The sequence below is a fragment of the Pristiophorus japonicus genome, chromosome 18 (assembly GCF_044704955.1).
Source record: "Pristiophorus japonicus isolate sPriJap1 chromosome 18, sPriJap1.hap1, whole genome shotgun sequence".
Taxonomy (NCBI): domain Eukaryota; kingdom Metazoa; phylum Chordata; class Chondrichthyes; family Pristiophoridae; genus Pristiophorus; species Pristiophorus japonicus.
The window spans coordinates 17,678,936-17,705,079 of record NC_091994.1 but is presented as its reverse complement, the minus strand read 5'-3'; the positions used below and the strand labels follow the sequence as shown (position 1 = coordinate 17,705,079).

General features: G+C 42.8%; 1 protein-coding gene across 1 annotated transcript in view; it reads right to left on the bottom strand.

Moving 5' to 3' along the window:
• fgf22 (fibroblast growth factor 22) overlaps positions 1 to 18,057 on the bottom strand; it is a 121,616-nt gene extending 103,559 nt beyond the window's left edge. Inside the window, exon 1 of the mRNA XM_070860817.1 lies at positions 17,769 to 18,057. Within this exon, the coding sequence (XP_070716918.1) occupies positions 17,769 to 18,057 (289 nt within the window). The remainder of the gene's footprint in view (positions 1 to 17,768) is intronic.
• Between the last annotated feature and the right edge of the window lie 8,087 nt (positions 18,058 to 26,144).

Sequence of the window (26,144 nt, the reverse complement as noted above, 5' to 3'; positions counted from 1 at the left end):
CTCTTTTTTGGCTGTGAAGGTGGCAGGGTGAAAGAGGAAGAAACCACAAAATAAATCATTTGACGTGGTGAAGCTGATTGGTCCACAAGCGTGTGGTCATGAGCTGCAGTTTTAAATCTCACCACACTCCAGCCCGAGTCCATCGATTCTCAGCATAGCCGGCGAAGCAGGAATGTTTTGTAGAGTTTCCGCGGCTCACAAATTCATTAAAGAATCATATGGTTACAGCATTGAAGGAGGCCATTTGGCCCATTGAGCCCTTGCTGACTCTGCAAGAGCTCTTCAGCTAGTCCCACTCCCCCGCCCCTCCCCCGTAGCCCTGCAACATTTTTTATGATCGGGGTCAGGTCTGGCAAACTGATTTGAAAGGAGACAGCATCAACAGATTTATACATTTAACTAACAATTAAACTAACTACAATTAAATTATCACTGAATACTTTACACTAAATAGACAGGCACAATGAACTGTCCGATTTGAGCATTAAAAGAAACAGAAGGGGGATATTTCTGTACAAATGGTACCCAGCGTACCACCCCCCATACCACTCCTTCGAAAATAAGTATTTTGAATAATAGTCATTAAAAATGTGTTGACCTGATGATTCTATTTTTAATTTGCTTGTCCCTTCCAATGGTGATTCTCTATTTCAGGTCTTCAAACACACATCCATCAGCAGTGACTACCTGCAGATTGCATCCTGGACATTCCTGAATGCCATTGATGAGGGTTGTTGAGGTGGCAGAATTCAGTACCTCCAAGTACTTGTTTCTCCAAAGCAGACAGCGCCAGTTGGCACCCAGGAGTGACCCTGGTGTGGTTATGCAGGTGAAGCTGATGGGCCTTGTTCCTTGACGTGTGCACACCAACTCCCAATTGCATGGAGCTGAGAATAACAGATCATTCCTATCAGCTCCACTCGTGTGCGTGCAGCAAGGGTTGCTGGATAGTGCTCAGGAGTGAGAACCCAACTCAATTTACTTCTCCCTAACGTAGGAACTTGACTCCATTTGTATTACACCAATTGCTGCCCCGGCTGAGATCAGCACAGACCAGGCATCAAACTTGGGATCTTCCTAGTCTGTATTGCTCATCTCACTGCATTAACAAACTATGGATGAATGGAGAAAACAAAAAGAAAGACTTGCATTTATATAGTGCCTTTCATGACCACCGGATGAACCAAAGCATGAAGTAGTTTTTGGAGTGTAGTCACTGTTGTAATGTAGGAGATGCGGCAGCCAATTTGCACTCTGCATGCTCCCACAAACAGCAATATGATAATGACCAAATAAATCTGTTTTAGTGATGTTGAGTGAGGGATAGCTATTGGCCAGGACACCAGGGATAACTCCCCTGTTCTTCTTCAAATAGTGCCATGGGATAATTTACATTCATCTGAAAGAGCAGGTGGGGTCTCATCCAAAAGATGGCACCTCTGACAGTGCAGTGCTCCCTCAGTACTGCACTGGAGTGTCAGCCTGGATTTTTGTGCTCAAGTCTCTGGAGTGGGACTTCGACTCTCAACCTTCTGACTCAGAGGTAACCCACTGAGCTAATATTTGTTTTCACGCGAGCTATCTAGCAAATGTACCTAATCGAAAATAGTAATATCTTCCTTTAATTGTTTTGTTATGTTAGGCTACATAGAATATCAATTAGTAGTTTCATTTATAATGGCAAAATATTACATTGTGAATGTTTAGCATATTTACAGTAGTAATGGTTAAATAATCTGAAAGTTAACTATTCACTCTGTAACTGAAGTAGTATTTTTGTCTCGCTGAACTGTTGTTAGAAGTATAAATCATAAAAATATTAGAATTCTCCATGGAACAGTCTCAATGGCAAAAAATGTATTTCTTCTAATCGTTTGTTCTAATACAGCTAAGTGTATCTGAACTGAATCACTGCTCCCAGTGTCCAAACTAGCATTGAGCGCTCATCCAATACCACCAAAATACATTACCTGGTCATTTATCTCATTTGCTATTTGTAGGACCTTGCTGTACGCAAATGGACTGCCACATTTGCCTACATAGCAACAATGAGTACAGTTCAAAAGCATTTAATTGGCTACTTTACACTTTGAGACTACCTAGGGCCATGAACGGTGTTGCATAAATTTATTTCTTTGAACAAGCATGCTCCAATTTTCAGTGTCATTTGAAAAGAGATTGGTCATAGTATTAAGGAGCATATCCATGCGCTATTCTCAGTTTCTGCAGCCACCAGAAACTGTGGTCTCCAAAAGTTCAGTTCAACATCTACCATATTAGGTATGGTAGCATAGTGGTTATGTTTCTGGACTAATAATCCAGAAGTCCAGACAAATGATCTGTGGGATGAGAGTTCAAATCCCATCCATGGCAGCTGGGGAATTTAAATTGAGTTAATTAAATAAATCTGGAATGAAAAAATTAATGTCAGTAATGGTGACCATGAAACCATTGGATTGTTGTAAAAACCCATTTGGTTCACTAATGTTCTTTTGGGAAGGGAATCTGCTGTCTTTACCTGGCCTGGCCTATATGTGACCCACAGCAATGTGGTTGCCTTAACTGCCCTCTGTGGCTCACCACCACCTTCTCAAGGGCAATTAGAGATGGGCAATAAATGCTGGCCTTGCCAGCAATGCCCACATCCCACAAATGAATGTTTAAAAAAGGTGCTCGGAAGCACTCAATGCATATGCTTTATTTGCTGTATGCAGCAGAAACTCTTACAGGGAGTTTCATACTTTTATTTTCAATTCTTATAATTGCATTTGGCTCGTTCACAGATGTGACCAAATTGTCCCTTTAATGCACATTTTGTGCTACTCGAAATCTGTAAAAGTGCCTTGTAATATAGGTTAACGGAGCATGAATCGCCCTGTCTTCTGGTAGCAATTCAACAACCATCAACCCTCTAAGGGAAGGAATACTTTTGCTCTCTCTCCTGGCCCACAATTTAGGTTCTGCAGCAGTTCAAGGACTTGAACAGCTGCAGTTCTCCACAGCCTGACAGTGTTGACAAATGCAATAGAAGTGGTATTTTAATGAGAAATAAACAAAACAAGCTTTTGAGTGACAGTGCTATTTATTCTTCCAGCGAGCACAATCTTCGTAAAAAAGTGTTTGCAGCTCTTCATTTGTTTCGGGAGGGGGAAGCATCAGTGCCATCACATTGCGTGGTTGTAAAGAAACATTAAAAAGTTTTGCCAAACACCTTTTCTTGCCGATGATGCTCCCTTTAATATCCAGATTACCACCAGAGCCACTGCACTTGGAGGGCTAGTAAAAGTCTTTTTTGTGACAGGCATAGTATCCACTGGTCTCCTTAGTGGTTTGGTGATGTCCCAGTGAGTAGCGAAACATTCTAGACTTTGAAGGAACCTGGTCTGTGCTGCATTACTGATCTCAGCTGGGAAAATTAGCCTCAATGCCCCTGGGTTAGCGAGGGGAGCATGATGACTTTGGATTCCTGCCTCTAATCACAGTCTAGATATGTGCAGTTCACAGCCACGCACCACTCTCTCCCCTATTTTAGGGGAGGCATACTCCATTTAGAAAAACAGGTTAGCGTCTCTGCTAAAGTAGCAGAATTTGATAGGAGCACATTCAGTCTTTATATGGTGTCGCTCAATAATTTCCAGGGCTATATAAAGAGCACACATTGTACAGAAACTGGGCTGTTTTATCTTTCCTGAAAACCTAATTTCTCTTTCAACAAAAACAAGAGATCTTCAATATAATTTTTGGATACTGTACTGTTTGTGCTTTGAGTTTCTTTGACTGTACATTTGAGTCTATACAGCACCAACAAAAGGATTGGGCATTTAATTTGCTATTAACCTAGGATCATTGGTCTGGTACAGTCAGGATTTGATAAGCCAGCTATAAATCCTGAATTAACAAATAAGATTTAGTACTTTATTCAATTAATGTCATACTGGCACTTTTAAGAGAGGAATGACAAGATAATTGGCACAACAATTACTCGGAAGAATTATGAAGACATATTAATAAATACAACGCAAAAATTCTAACTCAGTACCGTGTAGAGTGTACATTAACATTAATTACATAGGAGATCATTTTAACCTCTCGCGCTGTCTGAAAAAACAAGCAATAGCTTATCAGGCTGCGTGCTTTACAACCACCCAATTTTAATTTCTAATTGATACGGAATCAGCCACTTGTTTTACGCCCAGTCCTATATTCTTTTCTACAGAAGTTAAGAAACCAGGCACTGTTTAAAATGGCGGTCATTTTCCCATCGGCTGTTTTTTGCCTGGTGATAAAGGTTGAGATGGTTCCCATTGACTACAATGGAAAATCAGAGCAGATGTAAAACGAGTGGCCAATCTGCCCACCCACAAAAGTTAAAATTACCCCCATAAAGTGTTCCTCTCCATCTGGCTGGAGATGCTGAAACAGTCTGAACTCAGATCTTCTAGTTAATTAAGCCCAATTCTAAAGGAGATACAAATCCACAGAATTCAGGAATTGAATGAGAAGCTCATAATTTGAATTCTGAATTTTCATTCAAATTTGGGCATGTTCTGATCTATCGGAAACTCTAATTCAAACTCTGGATAAGTCATGGTATTGCATCAGGATTTAATTATTTTTTTTAACTGTGGTTGTTGTGACTTTAAGTACGCAACTTCATGGTGCAATATAATGGTGAAACAAATGGTTGGAATCCGAAGCTTGCAGCAGGATACTTGGTATCAACCAGTCCAGCTTCTCTCTGTCATTAAGCATTTGCTTACTGAAATCTAGCATGTATTACACTGAATCCTGATAAACTTCCCATGCCTTCGACAGAAAATGTGAACAATTTGGAACCTTCATTAAGCTGATAGATGCACTTTGTAAATATTCTGTTTCTTTTAACCTGATTAAAACCTCAGGTTTAAACGTTTCTCTTGCTTTAATAAAGCAACGTCACTTTGTTAGCAGTGTGGCAAAGTATATGCAATGACCCATTTCATAAGCTCTTCTGCTCAGATGGCTGGAAGAGAATGACTGTCAGGGAGGTAGCATCTATTTTATTTATCTCTGTTGTTCATCCATCCCAATTACAGCAGTAGTCTACTCTCCTTCCTTCCGTGATTTCCCCAAAGACGTAATCTGAGTTCCATAGCAGTCTGATGGCTTTGTGTTTTCCCTGGTGGCCCAGTTGGTTTACACATCTGGGTTAACTGCCGATAGTCGAAGGAACTATCTGCCTGTCATGTTCCAGTAACCTGATGGCCTAATGGGTCAGATAAATCAGCTCAATTCTACGGCAACCTGTAACTTCTCCGTAAACATATTTCTGATTTGAATAATTTCAATTCCAGGATGGGGGAATCTGAAACCAAACTCTGAAGTAACCTTAAATGTTTGCTGTTAATAACTATCCTAAAATATCCCAAGCAGTGGGGGTAATTCTAACCCCTCAAAAAACAGGTGGATTTGGGTCGGATGAGAAGATAAAATTGAAAACAATTCAAATTTCAAACCCAAACCCAAGCTGCTTCAACTCCCCCCTCACCACTTCCGGTTTTAATCGAGGCAGGATAGAGATGGGCAAGGCAACTGGTCCACTCTTAGAAGGCGGGTCAGTTGGTAACAGCCGTTAAGGAAGCTGTGTGCCTCCATTTTAACAAGCTTTTTATTTTTAACTGACGACCGGTTTCCCAGTTTGAAAAAGGAGGCGAGAAGGGCTTGGATCCATAAGGTAAGTGCCTTTACAGCACTGGTTATGGATTGGGAGGAGCAGGAGTGTTTGCTCTCGTTCCACAAGCTACCCTGTAACTACCTGTCCCCGATATGTCTGGCAATCTTCACAATCTCTCCCTACCACGACCACCATTGTGTAATTGAGTTGAAGTCACCCAGTTTCATTTTAGTAATAAATATAATAATAGATTAGCACCTTTGTTAAAATTGTGGACAGGGGTATTTCACCTGAACACATTTCACCTGAACATACAGCAACATTTACACGACATATGAGCACTAATAACCGAATGCTTCTCCCAACCAACCCAAAGACACAGTAGCATTTATTAAGACACATTAGGTGAAGACATATAATAGAAAATACATCACTTTGTAACCCTGGAAATATTCACTGGCAGTATTCACTCAGAGATTGGGTACCTTTTAACAATTTAAAGATTTTGATAGATAATGTAGTGTTTAATCTTTTAATCTTGAAAGTGTCAGCTGTGGCTCAGTGGGTAGCAGTCTCACCTCTGAATCAGAACATTGTGGGTTCAAGTCCCATTCCAGCGACTTGATGCACTAAAAATCTAGGCTGATACTCCAGTGCAGTGCTGAGGAGGTGCTGACTTTTGGATGAGACGTTAAACCGGGGCCCCGTCTGCTCTCTCAAGTGGACATAAAAGATCCCATGGCACTATTTCGAAGAAGAGCAGGGAAGTTATCCCCAGTGTCCTGGCCAATATTTATCCCTCAATAAACATAACAAAAAACAGATTATCTGGTCATTATCACATTGCTGGTTGTGGCAGCTTGCGTGTGTGCAAATTGGCTGCTGTGTTTCCTACATTCCACCAGTGACTACACTCCAAAAGTACTTCAGTGGCTGTGAAGCGTTTTGAGACGTCCGGCGGTTGTAAAGGGCGCTATATAAATCCAAGTCTTTCTTTTCTTTCTTTTGAAAATTTTCCTCTCCTTCAAGTGGATTACTGATTTATAATAATATTTTAATATAAAATAGTTATCCCATTTGATGTGTGCATGCAGTGTCATCTCTCATCTTCCTCCCAGGGTAGCACTGCCTGTCTAAAATCTTGCAATCTGCAGCAGACAGAAGAACAAAACCCCACAGTTTTATAGAGCTGAAGAGGTCACTATATGCATGGATTAAGTACCCACAGCTAGACATTTTTTTAAAGTTTATATAGTGAAGAAATCCAGCCGTTTACCTCCAATACGTGCCTTTAAATCCAACACAGACTGGGTGAAATTCTTCTGTTTGCTGGCTTTTAATGTCTCACACAAAAGGAATTTGGAAAGTCTCAATCTAGTTCCTCGGGTCATGGGGCTGCAGCAGAAATTTGGCACACTGGCACTCTGAATCCGAGAGGCCACACGATGTAATGGGAAATGGGAAAATACTGGGAAAAGCGCTTTGAGACATCCGGTGGTCGTGAAAGACGGTATATAAATCCAAGTCTTGCTTTCTTTAACTTCACTTTCCCGCCCTATCCCCATATCCCTTGATTCCCAAAAATCTATTGATCTCAGTCTTGAATATACACAACAACTGAGCATCCACAACCCTCTGGGGTAGAGAATTCCAAAGATTCACCACCCTCTGAGTTCAAGGACCGCAGGATCTCACTATGAATTGATGTGGTCCAAGATGCACACAAAAGAAAAGGCGTCCAGCGTGTGTGCTTTTCCCTTTTACCCCAAGTTCTGCTCATCCTACAAAATGAAATGGTTGTTCATGCTCAGTCAGGAGTGATGTCATGCATATATTTTACATTGAAACAAAGTTCGGTCAGGACATGCGTTTTTAATCATCTTTATGTGAAAGTTCTAATGAGTGGCATCATTAGGGAAGAATTCCTCTGGTCCTCTAGTGAATTGGAAGAAGATAAGCAAGAGATGGCGTTATAATGGGATGTAAGGCAGCAAATGGTAGATTCAGAAAATTACTTCATACTAAAATGTGAAAGTAGGATACGGCAACTCATATCCAGATTCGTGAAAGACAAATTTTGGACTGAGGTCAGGAGGAGAAACTTGATTAATATATGGGTAGAGTAATGGAAGTCAAAACATATAATTTTTAGTATAGAAGGGGACCTTTCAGCCCTTCTATTCCTGCACTGAAGGGAGAAAACACTGGAATCATTTAAGAAACGACTAGATACCATCAAGGGAGACTGTAATTTTCTGGAAAGAGCAAGATTGAATAAATGGCTTTCCACTTTCATTAAAAAAAGAGAAGACTTAGAGGAGACCTGAGAGAGATCTTTAAATTTATGAATGGATTGGACAGGGTTGATGTGGAGAAAATGTTGTCACATGTGTGAGAATCCAAAACTAGGGGCCATAAATACAAGATAATAAATCCACTAGGGAAATAAGGAGCGATGTCTTTACTCAGAGAGTGGTTAGAATGTGGAACTCGCTACCACAGGAAGTGGTTGAGGCAAATAGCTTAGATACTTTCAAAAGGAAACTAGACGAGTACATGAGAGAAAAGAGAACAGAAAGATAGACTGAAAGGCCGAGATAAGGTAGATGGAATAGGAGGAGACTCGTGTGGAGTATAAGCTCCAGCGCAGACTAGTTGGACCAAAAGGCCTGTTGATGTGCTGTATATTCTATGTGTATCTATGTATGTTATTTAGCTTCTTATCTTGTAAAATGTATTATGAAGATACCTGCGGATGAACTTTCTAGTGACATTGTAAACCTATCGAGAAAGTCTGCGCTAACAATACCGCCCGAAGGAATGCTACATATTAATGACCTAGATGAAGGGACCGAGTGTAATGTATCCAAGTTGCTACTGATACAAAGCTAGGTGGGACAGTAAGCTGTGAGGAGAACACAGAGTCTGCAAGGGATACAGATAGACAGAGTGAGTGTGCAGTAAGGTGGCAGATTGAGTATAATGTAGGGAAATGTGAGGTTATTCACTTTGGTAGGAAAAACAGAAAAACAGAATATTTTTTAAATGGTGAAAAACTTTTAAATGTTGGTGCTCAGAGAGATTTGTGGGGTTCCTTGTGCAAGAAACACAGAAAGCTAGCATACAGGTACAGCAAGCAAGAAGGAAGGCAAATGACATGTTGTCCTTTATTGCAAGTGAGTTGGAGTATAAGGGGCCAATATTCAGGCCCACCGGAAAGCTGGCGCACCTATCCTTTTTTTTATGTTTTTACCGTCGGTTCCGACGAGGTGAACTCTTGATCCATTTTCACCACTTTGGAAATTTTTTTGGAGCGGACCGGAAGTGGGTCATAATGGGGGCGGAAGTGCGGCGGGAAGTGCTGGCGAGGGGTGGAAGTGGGGGCGGGACCGAGTCTCCGCCGCTGTCACTCAACGGCCGAGCGGTGGTGACATCAGTGCGCGTGTAGGCCATCATGTCTCTCCCCTCAGTTAAAGGGGAGAGAAGCAGCGATTTTCTAGGTTTGGCCACCAGGGAGGGTTTCGGCCGGGCTGGAACCCTGGCACCCAAGGGGTGGGGGTGGGGGGGGGGAGCCTGTTGGCGGCCCGGCCAAATCCGGGGCCATAATTATCCGGCCGATCGGGAAGTTGGCCGCAAAAAAAAACATGGCGGCTGCGGCAGTGCACCCTCCCCTTGAAGGGACGCCGCACTGCCTTGGCTCACACATAAAAAACAAAGCGCACTGACAGAACAAGCTGTCGAGGGCACCGTGGATTTTTTCAGGTAAATTTCGCGCGGAGTGGGATGGAGGTGCGGAAGAGCGGTGGTGCGCGCTTTGATGACGCGCTTGGGGCAGTCGGCAGCAGCGGGGCAGAAGTGGGGACCGCTCGAAAAATCCCCGAGGTGGATTTGGATCGTGGCGGCCAACGGACTGCAACGCGGTGACCACTCGATTCTGCCGCATGGCCGCCGCAGAACGGCAGTAACGGGCCTTATCTGGACCCTGAATTTGGGCCCCCTAAATGTCTGCCCATCACTCAAGCTCACTTTCCTAAATTAGGTGAGGTTTACCCATTCTCAGACAAACCATTGTGCAGAGCACCAAGCAAAGAGGTTCCACCTTGGCATGAAGATAAGCTGGCATTGCCAAATAGTTTTGCGCTACTGACAGAAAGCCTTTAAAATGATTGGATGCAAAAATGTGGGGAGCAGCCCTGCAATTTCCCTAATGTGCTTTCCTGGCTGGCAAGGCTCCTGAGCAAAACTGTGCCTTCATTAAATCGACATTCATCTGAATCTTGACTTAGCATTAATGATTGTCATGGAGTTACACCTGGCCCAAACTACGCTATCCTGTCAACTGAAAAAGAGGCAAAAATTAAAATAATAGTTGTAGTTCGAATTTAAAAAACAAACAATTACAGGTTCAGTTCTTATTATGAAGGCCATAATCTCTTAAGCAAATTCCTCTAGTTCAAGTAGCAAATCTGTTTTTTATATCCAAATATATTACACAGGCCATGATGCCAAATGTCCCTCAGAGGGATAGCTATAAAATTTTTGAAAAGAAGATAAATCATGTATTGTATATAAAAGACGACCATATTTTGACATTCCGTTGATACTAGCTCAAGAAAAGATGATGAAAGTGTTAAATTTGTAATATTTTGGTTTACTCCAAGAAAAAAAATATAGAAACATAAAAATGCTGAGATACTGGATAATTCAAAGTTAGTTAAATATAATGGATATTAGATTCCTCCACAGCGAACACATAACCTCTGCTTTTCTCCATTGTTGCATGGTCTTGATGTGACCATGGTGAAATTTAAATGACACACAATGAGGAAAGGCTGAAAGCAATGGCATCATTACTAACATGCATCTGGCACTTATACAACTTGGGTTCTGTGGGGGTGGGGGGTTTGTTGAAGAAGGCAAAAGGGCATACTTCCCAAAGAATTAACTAAAAACGGAAAAGTAAAAGCACCTTTGATGCAGTCTGAGATATCATCGGCTCTCAGTCAAAATAATCCTAACTTCTTCAGTGGAAATCTAGGAAATGAAAATTTGAAATGCTTAAACTTAAAGGGCCCTTGGAACAGCTTCACAGAAAAAGGATTTTTTTTGTTTGTCCAAATATACCATGCTGTGGTATACCTTTATTCAGAACAGCTGCAATGGTATTCAGTTACAACAACAGGTAATCTGGAAAGGCACTACTGAAACATATTGTGGATTTTAACCCCTTCCACCATGATTTGCTCCAAAGTGTACTTTGTTTTTTCTGAGCAAGACTCCTCGAAGTTTCTTGTTTCTTTCTGTGGCTAAATTGGCTGAAGATATTGGTCAACAATTATTCCCAGGGGATGAAAAGCATCCCAAACTTTTTGGTACGGCCTACATTTAAAAAAAACCTTGTCAGGATGAGGGCAACACTGGTGAGACCGCATATATGGCCAACTCTAGTTACCCTGACAACTGAGTAGGTTGCTAGGCCACCTCAGAGGGTGTTAAAAGCCAGCCATATAATGTAGGACTGGAGTCATGTAGGCCGGACTAGGTACAGGTGGCAGATTCCCTACCTTGAAGGACATTAATGAACCCATTGAGTTTTTAATAACAAGTTAGTAGCGTCCATTGGTCATTTTTCTCTTGTGTCAGCCCACAAATGACCAGATTTATTGAATTTAATTCCACAACCTGTAATGGTAGGATTCAGAGTTTATTATCCTTTGCGTTTCTAGTCGTGTATCATAACCACTACACTGTCGTGGTATCAATCATCTTAGACTGTAAAATCTGCACAATCAAATGCCAGTGAAATATACTAGCTGGGGACTGCAAGCCACAATTACTAGACTTTTATTCCGGGAATATTTTACAGAAAGATTTTTCGTTTATTTTGGTGAGGTGGGAAAATGATCTTTGAGATTTATTCTGTGTGCAGATAAACGTGCAGCTCTTAAAACATTTGGGGGACCAGGTGCATTTTAAGCATTGCTCTTCAGACACACATCACTGTGACCTCGTTCTGGGCACATATTCAACATATGAAACAAGCCGGATCAATGGGCAACAATATCAAACCAGTTCAAATAGTATTCTTCACTTACTGGTAACAGATTAGCAACCTAGTTAGAACAAGTTGTTCAGATTGCTATAAACCGTCAAGGATCTTGATGGTTTCTATTGCAACCAATTTGTATCACAAGTTTTCAAAGTTTAAATTGTTGTCCACTTGTTTATATAGGGTGCCAAATGTTACAGTTATGTTTTTCATAATTTCATCCCGTCTCAAAGTTACTTCCAGTTATTTATATAATATGATAATTAATGTTCATATTTTAGAACTCACAATTTGAATTATGCAAAAAGGACATAATACATTATGCCCTTTTATTTAGTCTACTTTTGCAATTATTTCAAGACAGCAATCTTCCTATTCATAAAACAATTGTAGCAGGTATACTAATTCAGTAGTGTAGGGCACATTGATATCTGACTTGATACCCATGCATTTGCCTCTACAGTCCATTCTCTGTCCAGCCCTAGACCTCCGCCATCTATGCTGTTTTCCAAGATGGGCCAGTACAATGTGCAGATATGGGTGCTTCTTCTTAATTGACTCACCAAGAGGTGCGCTCAAGTTATAAATGAGAAGCTCCTCCCAGCCAGTTTGCTCTCCCTCCCACCGATGATCTAGCCAAGATTGACAAAACTTAACCTCTCCAAACCTTTTTGCCATTTTGATTCATTTTACCTCAGCAGTCAGGTATTCACAGAGGGTCCTCAGCAGGATATATATGGTGGTTCATTTCTTCGCAAACCACCAAGTGCTGTCATGTCTCTGGATCACACCACAGCTTGGCTTATTTTACAAGTTCCGTTTATTTTTTTAAATGTCAAATGCCCACACTCTCAAGACAACCTCAATGACCACAGCCTCTGCTTATAGAAGGCAGAGGTTCCTCCACTAATGCAGAATATCCTTCAGGTAGCTTGCTGAAGGACGACTTTATTCTAATGAGATGTTAATTTAACAGAAAATTGCCCTACGTTCCACGAGTAACTGGACTATGATGTGGTGGGACAGGAATGACTTCTTTGGCCCTACTTCGGTGCGACCACGAGACTCCCATTTGGGTGGCTACATTGAGATTTTCTTTGAGAATCGCGAGCATTGGAAATGCTAGTTCTATGTAAAAGTGGCATGGCCACTGTGCACAGTGGGGACGAGTATAAAATAGCAGACACAAATGTTCAACATTTGATTTTATTGGATTAACAGCAAGCAAGTAAAGGATATTATAAAGATTACGTGCTTCTCTGACTGGTGGAAAGTGTTGATGCGAGGAAGAGCAATATTAAAGGCTGCCATCATTAAGTGCATAAGTGTGTGCGTGACATGAGAAAATTCATGATTTTGTTTTCCAACATGATCCACTGCAATTAAACCATCAATGGTGAACCTACACAGTATCACAATTTGATGTGCGTAATCAGGAAGAATTATTTGATACAGTGTGACATCCCTTGAATTTCTACTTAGTGCATTTTGCTGTTCGAGTATTGCAACTGTGGGCAAAAAGTCCCAGAATTAGGTTTCTAGTTATATTTGAGCAATAACAAATCACTTGCTGCAAGAAATCAATTGGCTAAGTATCATACACGGAAATTCTTTAATATTAACCAAGAGCTCATTAACATCTTTATCATTATATCCTTAAATAATGAAGACAATGTCTTATTATCTTTAGTAAAATGGGTTCAATATTAAAATACCTGTACAGATATCATATAAGAACATAAGAAATAGGAGCAGGAGTAGGCCATACGGCCCCTCGAGCTTCCTCCGCCATTCAATAAGATCATGGCTGATCATCGACCTCAACTCCACTTTCCCGCCCGATCTCCATATCCCTTGATTCCCTTAGACTCCAATAATTTATCGATCTCAGCCTTGAACATACTCAGAGACTCAGCATCCACAGCCCTCTGTGACAGAGAATTCCAAAGATTCACAACCCTCTGAGTGAAGAAATTCCTCCTCATCTCTGTCTGAAGTGGCGGACCCCTTATCCTGAGACTGTGCCCCTAATTCTAGACTCTCCAGCCAGGCGATAAAACCTCTCAGCATCTACCCTGTCAATCCCCTTCAGAATCTTCTATGTTTCAATGAAATCACCTCTCATTCTTCTAAACTCCAGAGAGTATAGGCCCATTCTACACAATCTCTCAGCCCAGGAATCAATCTGGAGAACCTCCATTGCACCGCCTCCTTGAATTAATTAGCAGTGGATGTCTCACAGCAAGACTGGATGCACGGATGCATAGCCACCTGAAGACCAGGGATGAGCGAAAGACTGTTGCTAGGCCATTCTATTGCTGGAAACATCTCCGACATGCCTAATCCTGCCCTCAACCTGACATGCAGACTTTCTAACAGGAGTCACTGGATAGAGGTCACGGCTGGGATTGTCTATGTCTGCGAGAGCCTGGTGCATCATGGTTGTGGTGGGAGACCCGCCCGCCACAGTGGTGACCCCTGACCCTGGCCGAGTCTCCAGGGGCCGGGCTATTTGGTCTGGTGGTGCCCAGGAGTCCAGAGTGTGGAGAACAACTGTGGCAGGTCTGAGGTACCTGCTATAGGGTAGTGTGTCGTGTAGTCTCAAGCATGAGTACAGACTAGAAAGATTTTAATCTTTTGGTGCTGTTGAGAAAAAGCACCTTAAGTTTATGCAATGTATCGTTCTTCCACTTTTAAATTGCTCTACTCTACTGCCTTGCAGTCCTTGCAGTTCCTTGCAGTCTGCTGCCGAGGTGCCAATGGGTGAAGCACGTCATGTGATGCATTCCCATTGATGGTACCTAATTATAACACAGCTGCCCGCTCTTGGGCAAATCTGACCCTGACATCACTTTTGGCAGAAAACGGCATAAGTGGCAGGGGCAAGCAGAGGCCAGAGGAGCTGCTGCCAAAGAATTTCACAGCACATTCCGCTCGAGTTATTCTGGGGTGCGACAAAATCTGGCTTCATTAATGGGAACTGGGGCTGATTTTTTCCCCCCACCCTTCGCTAATCCAGGGGAACTGCGGCCAATTGTAGCAGTCTTCTAACACCCCTGTAAAGATCAATTAAATCAGCATAAGGGTAGGGATTTGAGCTGTGACTTTCCTAGTCTGTCATCCTCAATTTTATACAGGGCAGTGCATATACCAACTGATACATCAAGATACCTCAGGTGTCAGCCGTGGCTCAGTGGGTAGCACTCTCGCCTCCGAGTTAAAAGGTCGTGGGTTCACGTCACACTCCAGAGACTTGAGCACCAAATCTAGGCTGATGCTCGAGTGCAATGCTGTGGGAGGACTCTGCTATCGGAGGTGCTTTCTTTCAGATGAGACATTTAATCGAGGCCCTGTCTGCTCTCTCAGGTGGATGTAAAAGATCCCATGGCACTATTTTTGAAGAAGAGCAGGGGAGTTATCCCAGGTATTCTGGTCAATATTTAACCCTCAACCAACATCACTAAAGAACAGATTATCTGGTCATTACTGTGCACAAGTTGGCTGCTGTGTTTCCTACATTATAACAGTGACTGCACTTCAACAGAACTTCGTTGGCTGTGAATTGCTTTGGGGCATCGTAAAAGATGCTCTATAAATGAACGTCTTTCTTTCTCAGTTGTCTTTTATATAACGTTAGAAAATTCGAGGGGACCTGGGTGCTGCCCCATACAGAGATCTATATAACGTAAGTAGACATTAACTACATCCAAGAGCTAGCAATCTCAATATCTGAGTAACATCAGAGCAGGAACAAATATAGGTTATTATCAGCAAGGAAGAATCATGAGCCCGGCCACAGTATCAACCCCGCCTCAACACAGTCAGCCTCGGTAGACAAAACTGTAGCTTTAATTCTTTGTTAAAAGATTGTTGTCTCTTCTAGTCAGGTAACCCGAAGCTCCAGCTGATGAAAAAATGGGCGCGGAGCCAATTTCCAGGTTTCAGAGATGAGTTCAAGTTCGATTGACCTGGTGTCAGTTTAGAGCGAAGATTGACATAAAGCTTAAACCAAAAGGAGTCGCTCTGTTCCAGTTGGCAGTGTTAGGACTGACAACTGGGCGGTTTTCAGGCTCTGGATTTATTTACATATTTATGCAACTTATGCAGTGGTTTTTTTAACTGCTGCTTAAGCTTCATCTGATCGAGGATTGAATTCACCATTTCATTAACCTTTAGTTTCCATTACTAAAAAACCGCACAAAGAAATTGAACAAAGTCATGAGAATGGACCCATTTTCAATTATGTTTCAACGAGACAGAAAATGCAAGAAAAGTGCTGACAGCAAGCGGTCATTCTATTTTTGCGATTTTACGTCCCATTTCTGATTCCTGTTCCTTGCATTACCCTATCCATGACGATCTCCCTCGGCTAACAGCCTGTGCTAAAGATTTCTCCGTCACTGCTGTCACCACTCCTCTGTATCCGTGGTCGGCACACGTTTCAAGGAGAGCTCTCTCCCTGGCGTATTTTCCTCCCTAGCGTGAAATAGAGGGCTCTGCTGCAAGTTGAGGCGTTTCTCTTATAGTGACCTGGTCAAGCATCGGTTAAATTCACAGTCGTGGAATGAGTGAAGCAGTAGCTTCCTCCACCAAGTGCCCTGAGCAGGGGAACAGCAAAGCCCGTGGGTTCCTGCCTTGCAACGTCCTTAAGTGACGAAGCCCTGGTCCCAGCTCGGGTCAGCGAGAGGAGACACCCAACAGGGAGCAGTCGCTCCCCACAGGATGTGAAAATTGGCAGGTGACGCACTCAGGCTACTCTCCCACACCTCTTAGCTCTTAGCCACTGGTTACCAAATTCAATAGGGCCCAAGAATGGTGCGTGTTGCTGGGGGAGGGGAGAGAGGGGGCAGCTAAACAACAAAACAAACAGGGAACCGGGGACATTTTAAAATGCGAATAAAATCGGGTAAAAAAATAAGTATTGGCGCTCCAAGCTGAAAACAGTCAGATCCCGGAGTCTATGTGAAGTGCTATGAGATCCATCACTCAATTCCTGGAAATACCAGACCACCTCACATTAAGTGCCCGTTTTTAAAGGAACATGTACAATCGGAAGCTTTTGCTCATCTCTATTTAAGACGATTGCATCAGTGCCCTGAAACCCTTATCTCTGCATTTTTCATGAGCATCCCTGTCTAGTGTCTTTTTTGTGCAGTCAATAACATGTAACATCTGTGCACTGTCCTGCGCAGGGGAGTGGACATAAAGCAGAGATTCACTTCAATGTTGCACACAAGTTTTTTAATCAAATTTACCGGCGGAGCAAAAGCCTAAAAGTGACGTCAAAATAAATGCAAACAATAGACGGCAAATTGAGCTCACTCCCGTGATGAGAATTTTTGCACAATCACCACTCACTGAGGACGCGAGTTTAAGAGCAATGTTAGCATCACTGTGCTGGATCATTACACACAGCAGGGAGATGCATCTTTAAAACCTGGAACTTACTTATGCAAAATAAAATATCAAATCTGGTAGCCCAGATTGTAAGCCATGTGCTGCTCACATCAGTTCATTTTATTGGCTATTTCATCGAAAACCTATTGGTTCATGCAGATCTGACGATCAATCCATTTTAGTTACCATCGACATTTTAGCGAGCACTTTATTGTCTCTCCAGTGCAGTGCTGAGAAAAATACCAGGCCATTATTGGCCCACTTTTTTTTTTAAGATCGCAGGATTAGTTGGATTTGCTTAGGTCGGGAAAGGGTTAATCCATTGATGGGCATGGGAGAATTTCCTCACTGAAAATGCAACTCCCTCTCCAAAAATGATACCTTCCGCACCATGAATACAACAACTTTACGGAGAAATGTTTGATTGCTCGCTAGTTTGCATACATTCCCGATTTGTCTCAATCAAAAATGCGAGCGTACTATTTTTATACCTGCAAAATAAACGAAATTGCACATTCTCAATGATGCATAAGGCATTCAACGTTTAACGGCATCATTTGATTATTTCTGTTTTCCCCCCTACCCCTCCGCCTCCACGACCACAGTAGCTGTCCGGACCTTTCACAGTGTAACCGAGGCTGATTTTAAAACGGGAGTTCGACTACTTACTGTTCAGGCAGTTCTTCTTTCTGGTCCCATTTATCTTCCCGGCTCTATCGATCTTGAGGAAGTACTTTGTGGCGGAGTAGAGCCTTCGCCACCGCACATCGCCCTGCAGGTGGTTGTAGCTGCGCGTGTGGCGCTCCAGGCTCGAGGAGCAGTTTGTAGCATCCAGCGTTAGCGCATCTTCGGGCTCGCCGCGGCAACTGGCGGACGCCGAGCAGGCCAGGGAGAACAGAAGGAGACAGGCGAAGTGGGGCAAGGGAGAGACACCGCTGGTCAGCATCCATTTCCACATTGTAGTAAAACTCCTGGAGTGGGATCTAGGAAAAGACGCATACTGAAGCAGCAATGAATTCACCTGGGCAAAGCGAGAGTCCCTCACGCGGACTTCCCTTCACGACAATCTTTCCGTCACTGTCTCCGAGCTGCCCCGCTGTTGCTGTATCCATGACCCAGTCACACCTGAAGCATTAGTCCAATTGCCTTTAGTAATTCCTCAACAACAAAAAAAAACAGCGGTGCAGAATTCGAATGGATACGAAGTTTCCCCCTTCTCTGGAGCTAGCTAAAATTTGTGCAGAAAGAAAGGAAAAATAAATCAAAAATAAACTTCAGTCTTAAGTTTCTCTGCTCATCTGAATTTGCCTCATTAAAACGAGAGCCTTGAGAGACTGCAGCGTGTGGGAAGGAAAGGTTGTGTTTTTATCAATGCCTCAGACACTACAAACTGCAGGCGGCTTGTCATCTGCTTACCATTCAACTGACAGCTGAGAAAGGGCTGGCCCTTTTCAGATAGGAGGATGTTTTTTTTGTTATAACAGCCAGTAGTTTGTCGCCTGCTGAAATGTCATCAGGAGGGTTGGGCATTCACTTAAGTCACTTACTAGCAACAGCAAGCAGGGAAACAGCTTGCAGTGGTTATGGTTAACAGCTCACCTATGTGCTATCGACTTTAATGGCATCTATAGCTTTCTTTCATGTCTCTTTCTCACAAACACTTCTTACATTTCTAACCCAAACAGGTCTGTTGTCCTGATATCTAACAGAAAAGTCACAAGTTTTTTTTCCAAGTACACATGCGATTGAATAGTGCATTCTACATCACTTATATGACGTCAAACAATTCTTAAATGGGCATGAACATTTAAAACAACTAATAATCTCAGTTCATGAATTTACCCTGTGGGAACTAGTGTGCAAACGCTAATACATTCATCAGAAATTCCTCTCTCTGCTATTTCAGCAGCGGTGTTAGCCCACTTATTCTAAATGGAATAATGGCACAGCTAAAATCCGGGTGAGTGGAATTTCAGGCAAATGTGTTCGGGCTCATATGTTGATATTCCACCGTGCTATTTCAGAGCTAAAGTACCTCCGCTTTATTTTCCAAAAGTTACTCAGTACTGTGGACTTTTTTTTTTCCGAGCAGAAACTCTGATTTAAGAAAATTAATTTATGCTTTTAATTTTTTTTTCTCTCTCTCTGCCATCCAAAGACCTCCAAAGAATTGAAGTTGGTTTAATAAGAGGCTGATTCTGGACTGATCTCTAGAGAGTCTGAAGACAGTGCTTTGCTGTTGATGTGCGTGTGAGCCACCGCAAATCTATCAGTCCTATTACTCTTACTCAAAGGAAAAACAGCAGCTGGCTTCTCTAAACCTCCATTCTACTTTTGTTTCGAGCGTCACAACTGGAAAGTGGAGGAACAAACAATTTTTCTTTTCACCTGGGTCTTCCATTAAAGTGATTTTTAAACTCTTGTTTTGTGGCTTTGTAAGCTGAATGTGTATTGCACATCACAGAGGGTAATTATGCTCTCTTCTTTTTATTACCTTTGGGCTTTGATTTCTTCTGTTGTTGCACTGCTTTAAAACAAACACATTAATGGCTGCGTTAAAATAGCACACAAAAGGAACCTCACGTGAGCAGGTTAACTGGTGCACTACCAGAAGAAATTAAACCGCTGAACCTTTAAGAAAATATTCTCTTTTTTTTTACAATAGCATGTGTATGTTTATAAGAGGATTCTTCAACTAATCTGATAAATTGAGGTGGTCTAATAGGCCTGACATTTGGCTCACCAACTGAAAGCTTATGACTTTGAATCCCAGGAGTGACTGATACTCTGGATTGCTCGTCTCTGTTGGGGGGAGTGTGGTCAATTGGCATATAGTGCAGCGCAAGGAACTGAACTGAGCTGAACTGTCCCATCCCAGGGGGATGGACAATATGGTTTATCCAAGGCAAACGATGCCTCTTACTGGCCAGTCTAAAAGTGATGTGAGAAAGTCGGGGATATAGTACAGAAACCTGGCTCACTTTGAATAGTTTACTTTGGTTAGCTCCCCTCCCCCACCCTTCCCATATAACCACTGAAGTTTCCTGTGCTCTCAATCAGTATGTGGTGGGGAAAGACTAGGCTTTTTTTTTTCTTATGTTTTATAGTCCCTTTGACACCGTGGCTTTTCAAGGGAAGACACACCCATCAAATAGCCTGGCTAAGAAGTGATGAACCTCATCAAACATATTGGTTGACAGGCTCGAGTGTCACCCGCAGCTGGGGCTTGGACTTACAGCCCCAGTGACGTGAAGGAACCATCTTTGCTATGCACTACTGGGCGCCTCTTCTGTCAGCCCTTGTATACTCAAAGGGAACCATGTCCTTTCGTTCCAACCAATTATATCCATGTCACATTCACTTCCAGTATCAAAATCTTCCTTGAGTTAAAAAAAAAATCTGTCAATCTCTTGTCCATCACATTAACCTTGTGAGGTGGTTTGTCAATCACAGTAACCCCATGATGCACCGACATGGGAAAGGACAAAGAAAATGATCATTTTTAAAGTTTAAAATCTGCACACAATAGTTTTGACTTTTCTTGAAGATGTCAGATCGACCTAACTCCTACCGAATGAGCGGCTGATGAACAATTGGCTAATATCCTGAATGGCTTGGTGGCGCTTTGAGTATCGGACATGGATTGAGATTATTTGTAAAGCACGTACATACACAGGTTGAAAACCTCAGAGGCATTCAATTTAGTGTTAAAGTGGCTTCCAGTTCACTGTCTGAAACTGTTTAATGCCACGCTGTTTATTCCCTAAACTTTTACAGCCTAGAAATTTCTGAATGCACTAATATTTTAAACAGTTTTAAGCCTCCATCAAAATAGCAGGGAGAGAACTGTTGTACAAATGTATTAAGCGTTCTGGCACTAACATTGCAAAACTGTAATTTCTAGGCTTATAGGTCAGAATTCCTAGAAATCAGATGTTAAACTCGCCAGTGTTTGCTTGTGATTACTCTGCATTGGTAAGCTTACTTCAGTTAATAACCAGCCTTGATATAGTCAGAGTTGATGTATTGTACCATGCCTGTGTGAATGCAACTTGTTTATATATGCGACAACTTAATGTTTGCTGAAGATTTATGCTTAACTAAGTCCGCCTATTTCCACCACCGTAACATCGCCCGTCTCCGCCCTTGCCTCAGCTCATCTGCTGCTGAAGCACTTATCCAGGCCTTTGTTACCTCTAGATTTGACTATTCCAATGCACTCCTGGCTGGCCTTCCACATTCTACCCCACGTAAACTAGAGCTGATCCAAAACTTGGCTGCCCGTGTCCTAACTCGCACCGTCCCGTTCACCCATCACCCCTGTGCCCGCTGACCTACATTGGCTCCCAGTTAAGCATGCCTCGATTTCCAAATTATCATCCTTGTTTTCAAATTCCTCCATGACCTCGCCCCTCCCTATCTCTGTAATCTCCACCAGCTCCACAACCCCCCTGAGATGTCTGCCCACTTGAGCATCCCTGATTATAATCGCTCAACCATTGGTGGCCGTGCCTTCTGTTGCCTGGGCACTAAGCTCTGGAACTTCCTGCCCAAACCTCTCCGCCTCTCTACCTCTCTCTCCTCCTTCAAGGCGCTCCTTAAAACCTACCTCTTTGACCAGGCTTTTGGTCACCTGCCCTAATTTCTCCATCTGCGGCTCAGTGTCAAATTTTAAACATCTCAGAATAATCCTGTGAAGTGCCTTGGGACATTTCACTGTGTTAAAGGTGCTATATAAATACATGTTGTTGTTGAAGATTTATGTTTTAGCAGTAGGTGTGTGTGTTTTTCCTGCTGAGATGTTACAAACACAGTTATTTTCCAGACTGAACAAGCAGCGGGGATCATTGTTGTAATTTGAATACCCGATGACAGTGTGTTACACGACCGTTACAGTTCTCATGTCATAGAGCACAAAAGCGTCACTTGAATGGGTTGATATCTGAAGCAGGTCCCAGGGTTGTGTTACAAGGCTTTAAGCACACAGTGGGTCATCTGGGGGCAAATTTCTGGTGACTCCCCTCCTGGAGTGTCGTTCAATGGGAGCACAAGTTGGAGAATCAGGAGTGCTGACCTGTATACATAGTTCTCCGGTTCACCCATCGGGCGGCAGTCCACACCAGGAGCAGTCTCTGCAAAAATCTCCCCTTTGAGTTAAAAACATATTTTTTACCTGGAATATGTAGCATTCATCTTTTGTTAAGCGATATAAAGAAACAAATTGAGAATCAACAAGGAGCAATATATATTCCACAATGAAGAAGCCGTCAACAGAGCCGGGACCAATATCCTCGGGGTGGGGGGGGGGTTTGCTAGTGCTGTTGGGGAGGGTTTAAACTAGCTTGGCAGGGGGGTGGGAACCTGAAAATAGATTCAGTAGGGAGGGGAGTGAAACTGGAAATGGAAAGCAAAAATAAAGAAAGTGAGTTTGAAGGAGAGAGGAAACAAGTAGGAAAAAAGGGTAAAGAAACAAACTTAGAAACATAGAAAATAGGTGCAGGAGTAGGCCATTCAGCCCTTCGAGCCTACACCGCCATTCAATGAGTTCATGGCTGAACATGCAACTTCAGTACCCCATTCCTGCTTTCTCGCCTTACCCCTTGATCCCCCTAGTAGTAAGGACTACATCTAACTCCTTTCTGAATATATTTAGTGAATTGGCCTCAACAACTTTCTGTGGTAGAGAATTCCACAGGTTCACCACTCTCTGGGTGAAGAAGTTTCTCCTCATCTCAGTCCTAAATGGCTTACCCCTTATCCTTAGACTGTGACCCCTGGTTATGGACTTCCCCAACATTGGGAACATTCTTCCTGCATCTAACCTGTCCAAACCCGTCAGAATTTTAAACGTTTCTATGAGCTCCCCTCTCATTCTTATGAACTCCAGTGAATACAAGCCCAGTTGATCCAGTCTTTCTTGATATGTCAGTCCCGCCATCCCGGGAATTAGTCTGGTGAACCTTCGCTGCACTCTCTCAATAGCAGGAATGTCCTTCCTAAAGTTAGGAGACCAAAACTGAACACAATACTCCAGGTGTGGCCTCACCAAGGCTCTGTACAACTGTAGTAACACATCCCTGCCCCTGTACTCAAATCCCCTCGCTATGAAGGCCAACATGCCATTTGCTTTCTTAACCGCCTGCTGTACCTGCATGCCAATCTTCAATGACTGATGTACCATGACACCCAGATCTCGTTGCACCTCCCCTTTTCCTAATCTGTCACCATTCAGATAATAGTCTGTCTCTCTGTTTTTACCACCAAAGTGGATAACCTCACATTTATCCACATTATACTTCATCTGCCATGCATTTGCCCACTTACCTAACCTATCCAAGTCACTCTGCAACCTCATAGCATCCTCCTCGCAGCTCACACTGCCACCCAACTTAGTGTCATCCACAAATTTGGAGATATTACATTTAATCCCCTCATCTAAATCATCAATGTACAGTGTAAACAGCTGGGGCCCCAGCATAGAACCTTGCGGTACCCCACTAGTCACTGCCTGCCATTCTGAAAAGTACCCATTTACTCCTATTCTTTGCTTCCTGTCTGACAACCAGTTCTCAATCCACTTCAGCACACTACCCCCAATCCCATGTGCTTTAACTTTGCACATTAATCTCTTGTGTGGGACCTTGTCGAAAGCCTTCTGAAAGTCCAAATACACCACATCAACTGGTTCTCCCTTGTCCACTCTACTGGAAACATCCTCAAAAAATTCCAGAAGATTTGCCAAGCATGATTTCCCTTTCACAAATCCATGCTGACTTGGACCTATCATGTCACCTCTTTCCAAATGCGCTGCTATCCCACAATCCCACAATCAACAGATCAGATCAAAGCTCTGCAGTCCTGCCACATCCAGTCCTGAATGGTGGTGGGTAATTAAACAACTAATGGGAGGAGGAGGCTCCATGAACAACCCCATCTTCAATGATGGTGGAGCGAGCATGCTAGTGCAAAAGATATGGCTGAAGCGTTTGCAACCATCTTCAGCCAGTAGTGCCAAGTGGATGATCCAGCTCAGCCTTCTCCCGAAGTCCCCACCATCACAGAAGCCAGTCTTCAGCTAATTCGATTCACTCCACTTTATATCAAGAAATGGCTGAGCGCACTGGTTAGGGCCCCGACAACATCCTGGTTGTAGTGTTGAAGACTCATGCTCCAGAACTAGCCGTGCCTCCAGCCAAGCTGTTGCAGTGCAGCCAAAATACTGGCATCTACCTGACAAAGTGGAAAATTGCCCAGCTACGTCCTGTCCACAAAAAACAGGACAAATCCAATCAAGCCAGTTACTGCCCCATCAGTCTACTCTCAATCATCAGCAAAGTGATGGAAGGTGTCATCGTCAGAGCTTTCAAGTGACACTCACTCACCAATAACTTGCTCACCGATGCTCAGTTTGGGTTCCGCCAAGACTACTCAGCTCCAGACCTCATTATACCCTTAGTCCAAACATGGACAGAAGAGCTGAATTCCAGAGGTGAAGTGTGAGTGACTGTCCTTGACACCATTGCAGCATTTGACCAAGTGTGGCATGAAGGAGTCCGAGTAAAATTAAGTAAAATTAAACTTAAAGGCACTTTGTCGAAATGCACTTAGCATTTGTAACAAAATAGATGAGTTGACGGCACAAATTGAGACAAATGGGTATGATCTGATAGCCATACAGAGAAGTGGTTGCAAGGTGACCAGGACTGGGAATTAAATATTCAGGGGTATTTGACAATCCAGAAGGACAGACAGAAAGGAAAAGGAGGTGGAGTAGCTCTATTGATAAAGGATAGAATCACTGCAATAGTAAGAAACGATATTGGCTCAAATGATAAGGGTGTTGAAACAGTTTGGATGGAGATAAGGAACAATAAGGGGAAAAAGTCACTGGTGGGCGTAGTCTATAGGCCCCCTAACAGTAGCAACTCTGTTGGTCAGAGCATAAACCAAGAAATAGTGGGGGCTTGTAAAAAGGGAACAGCAATAATCATGGGTGATTTTAACCTCCATATTGATTGGACAAATCAAATTGGTCAGGGTAGCCTTGAGGAGGAGTTCATAGAGTGCGTAAGGGATGGGTTCCTTGAGCAGTATGTAACGGAACCAACCAGGGGGTAGGCTATCTTAGATCTGGTCCTGTGTAATGAGACAGGATTAATAAACAATCTCCTAGCAAGGGATCCCCTCGGAATGAGTGATCATAGCATGATTGAATTTCAAATTCAGATGGAGGGTGAGAAAGTTGGATCTCTAACCAGCATACTAAGCTTAAATAAAGGAGACTATGAAGGTATGAGGGCAGAGTTGGGTAAAGTGGACTGGGAAAATAGATTAATGTGTAGGACAGTTGATGAACAGTGGTGTACATTTAAGGAGATATTTCACAACTCTGAAGAAAAATATATTCCAGTGAGGAGGAAAGGGTGTAAAAGAAAAGATGGCCATCCGTGGCTCACTAAAGAAATAAAGGACGGTATCCAATTAAAAACAAGGGCATACAAAGTGGCCAAAACTAGTGGGAGAACAAAAGACTGGGAAGCTTTTAAAAGCCAGCACAGAATGACTAAAAAAATGATTAAGAAAGGGAAGAAGACTATGAAAGTAAACTAGCACAAAATATAAAAACAGATAGCAAGAGTTTCTATAGGTATATAAAAAGGAAAAGGGTGGCTAAAGTAAATGTTGGTCCCTTAGAGGACGTGACCGGGGAATTAGTAATGGGGAACATGGAGATGGCAGAAACTCTGAACAAATATTTTGTATCAGTCTTTACGGTAGAGGACACTAACAATATTCCGACAGTGAATAGTCTAGGGGCTATAGGGGGGGAGGAACTTATCACAATCACAATCACTAAGGACGTGGTACTCAGTAAGATAATAGGACTAAAGGCAGATAAATCCCCTAGACCTGATGGCTTGCATCCTAGAGTCTTAAGAGAAGTAACGGCAGGGATTGTGGATGCATTGGTTGTAATTTACCAAAATTCCCTGGATTCTGTGGAGGTCCCAGCAGATTGGAAAACTGCAAATGTAACGCTCCTAT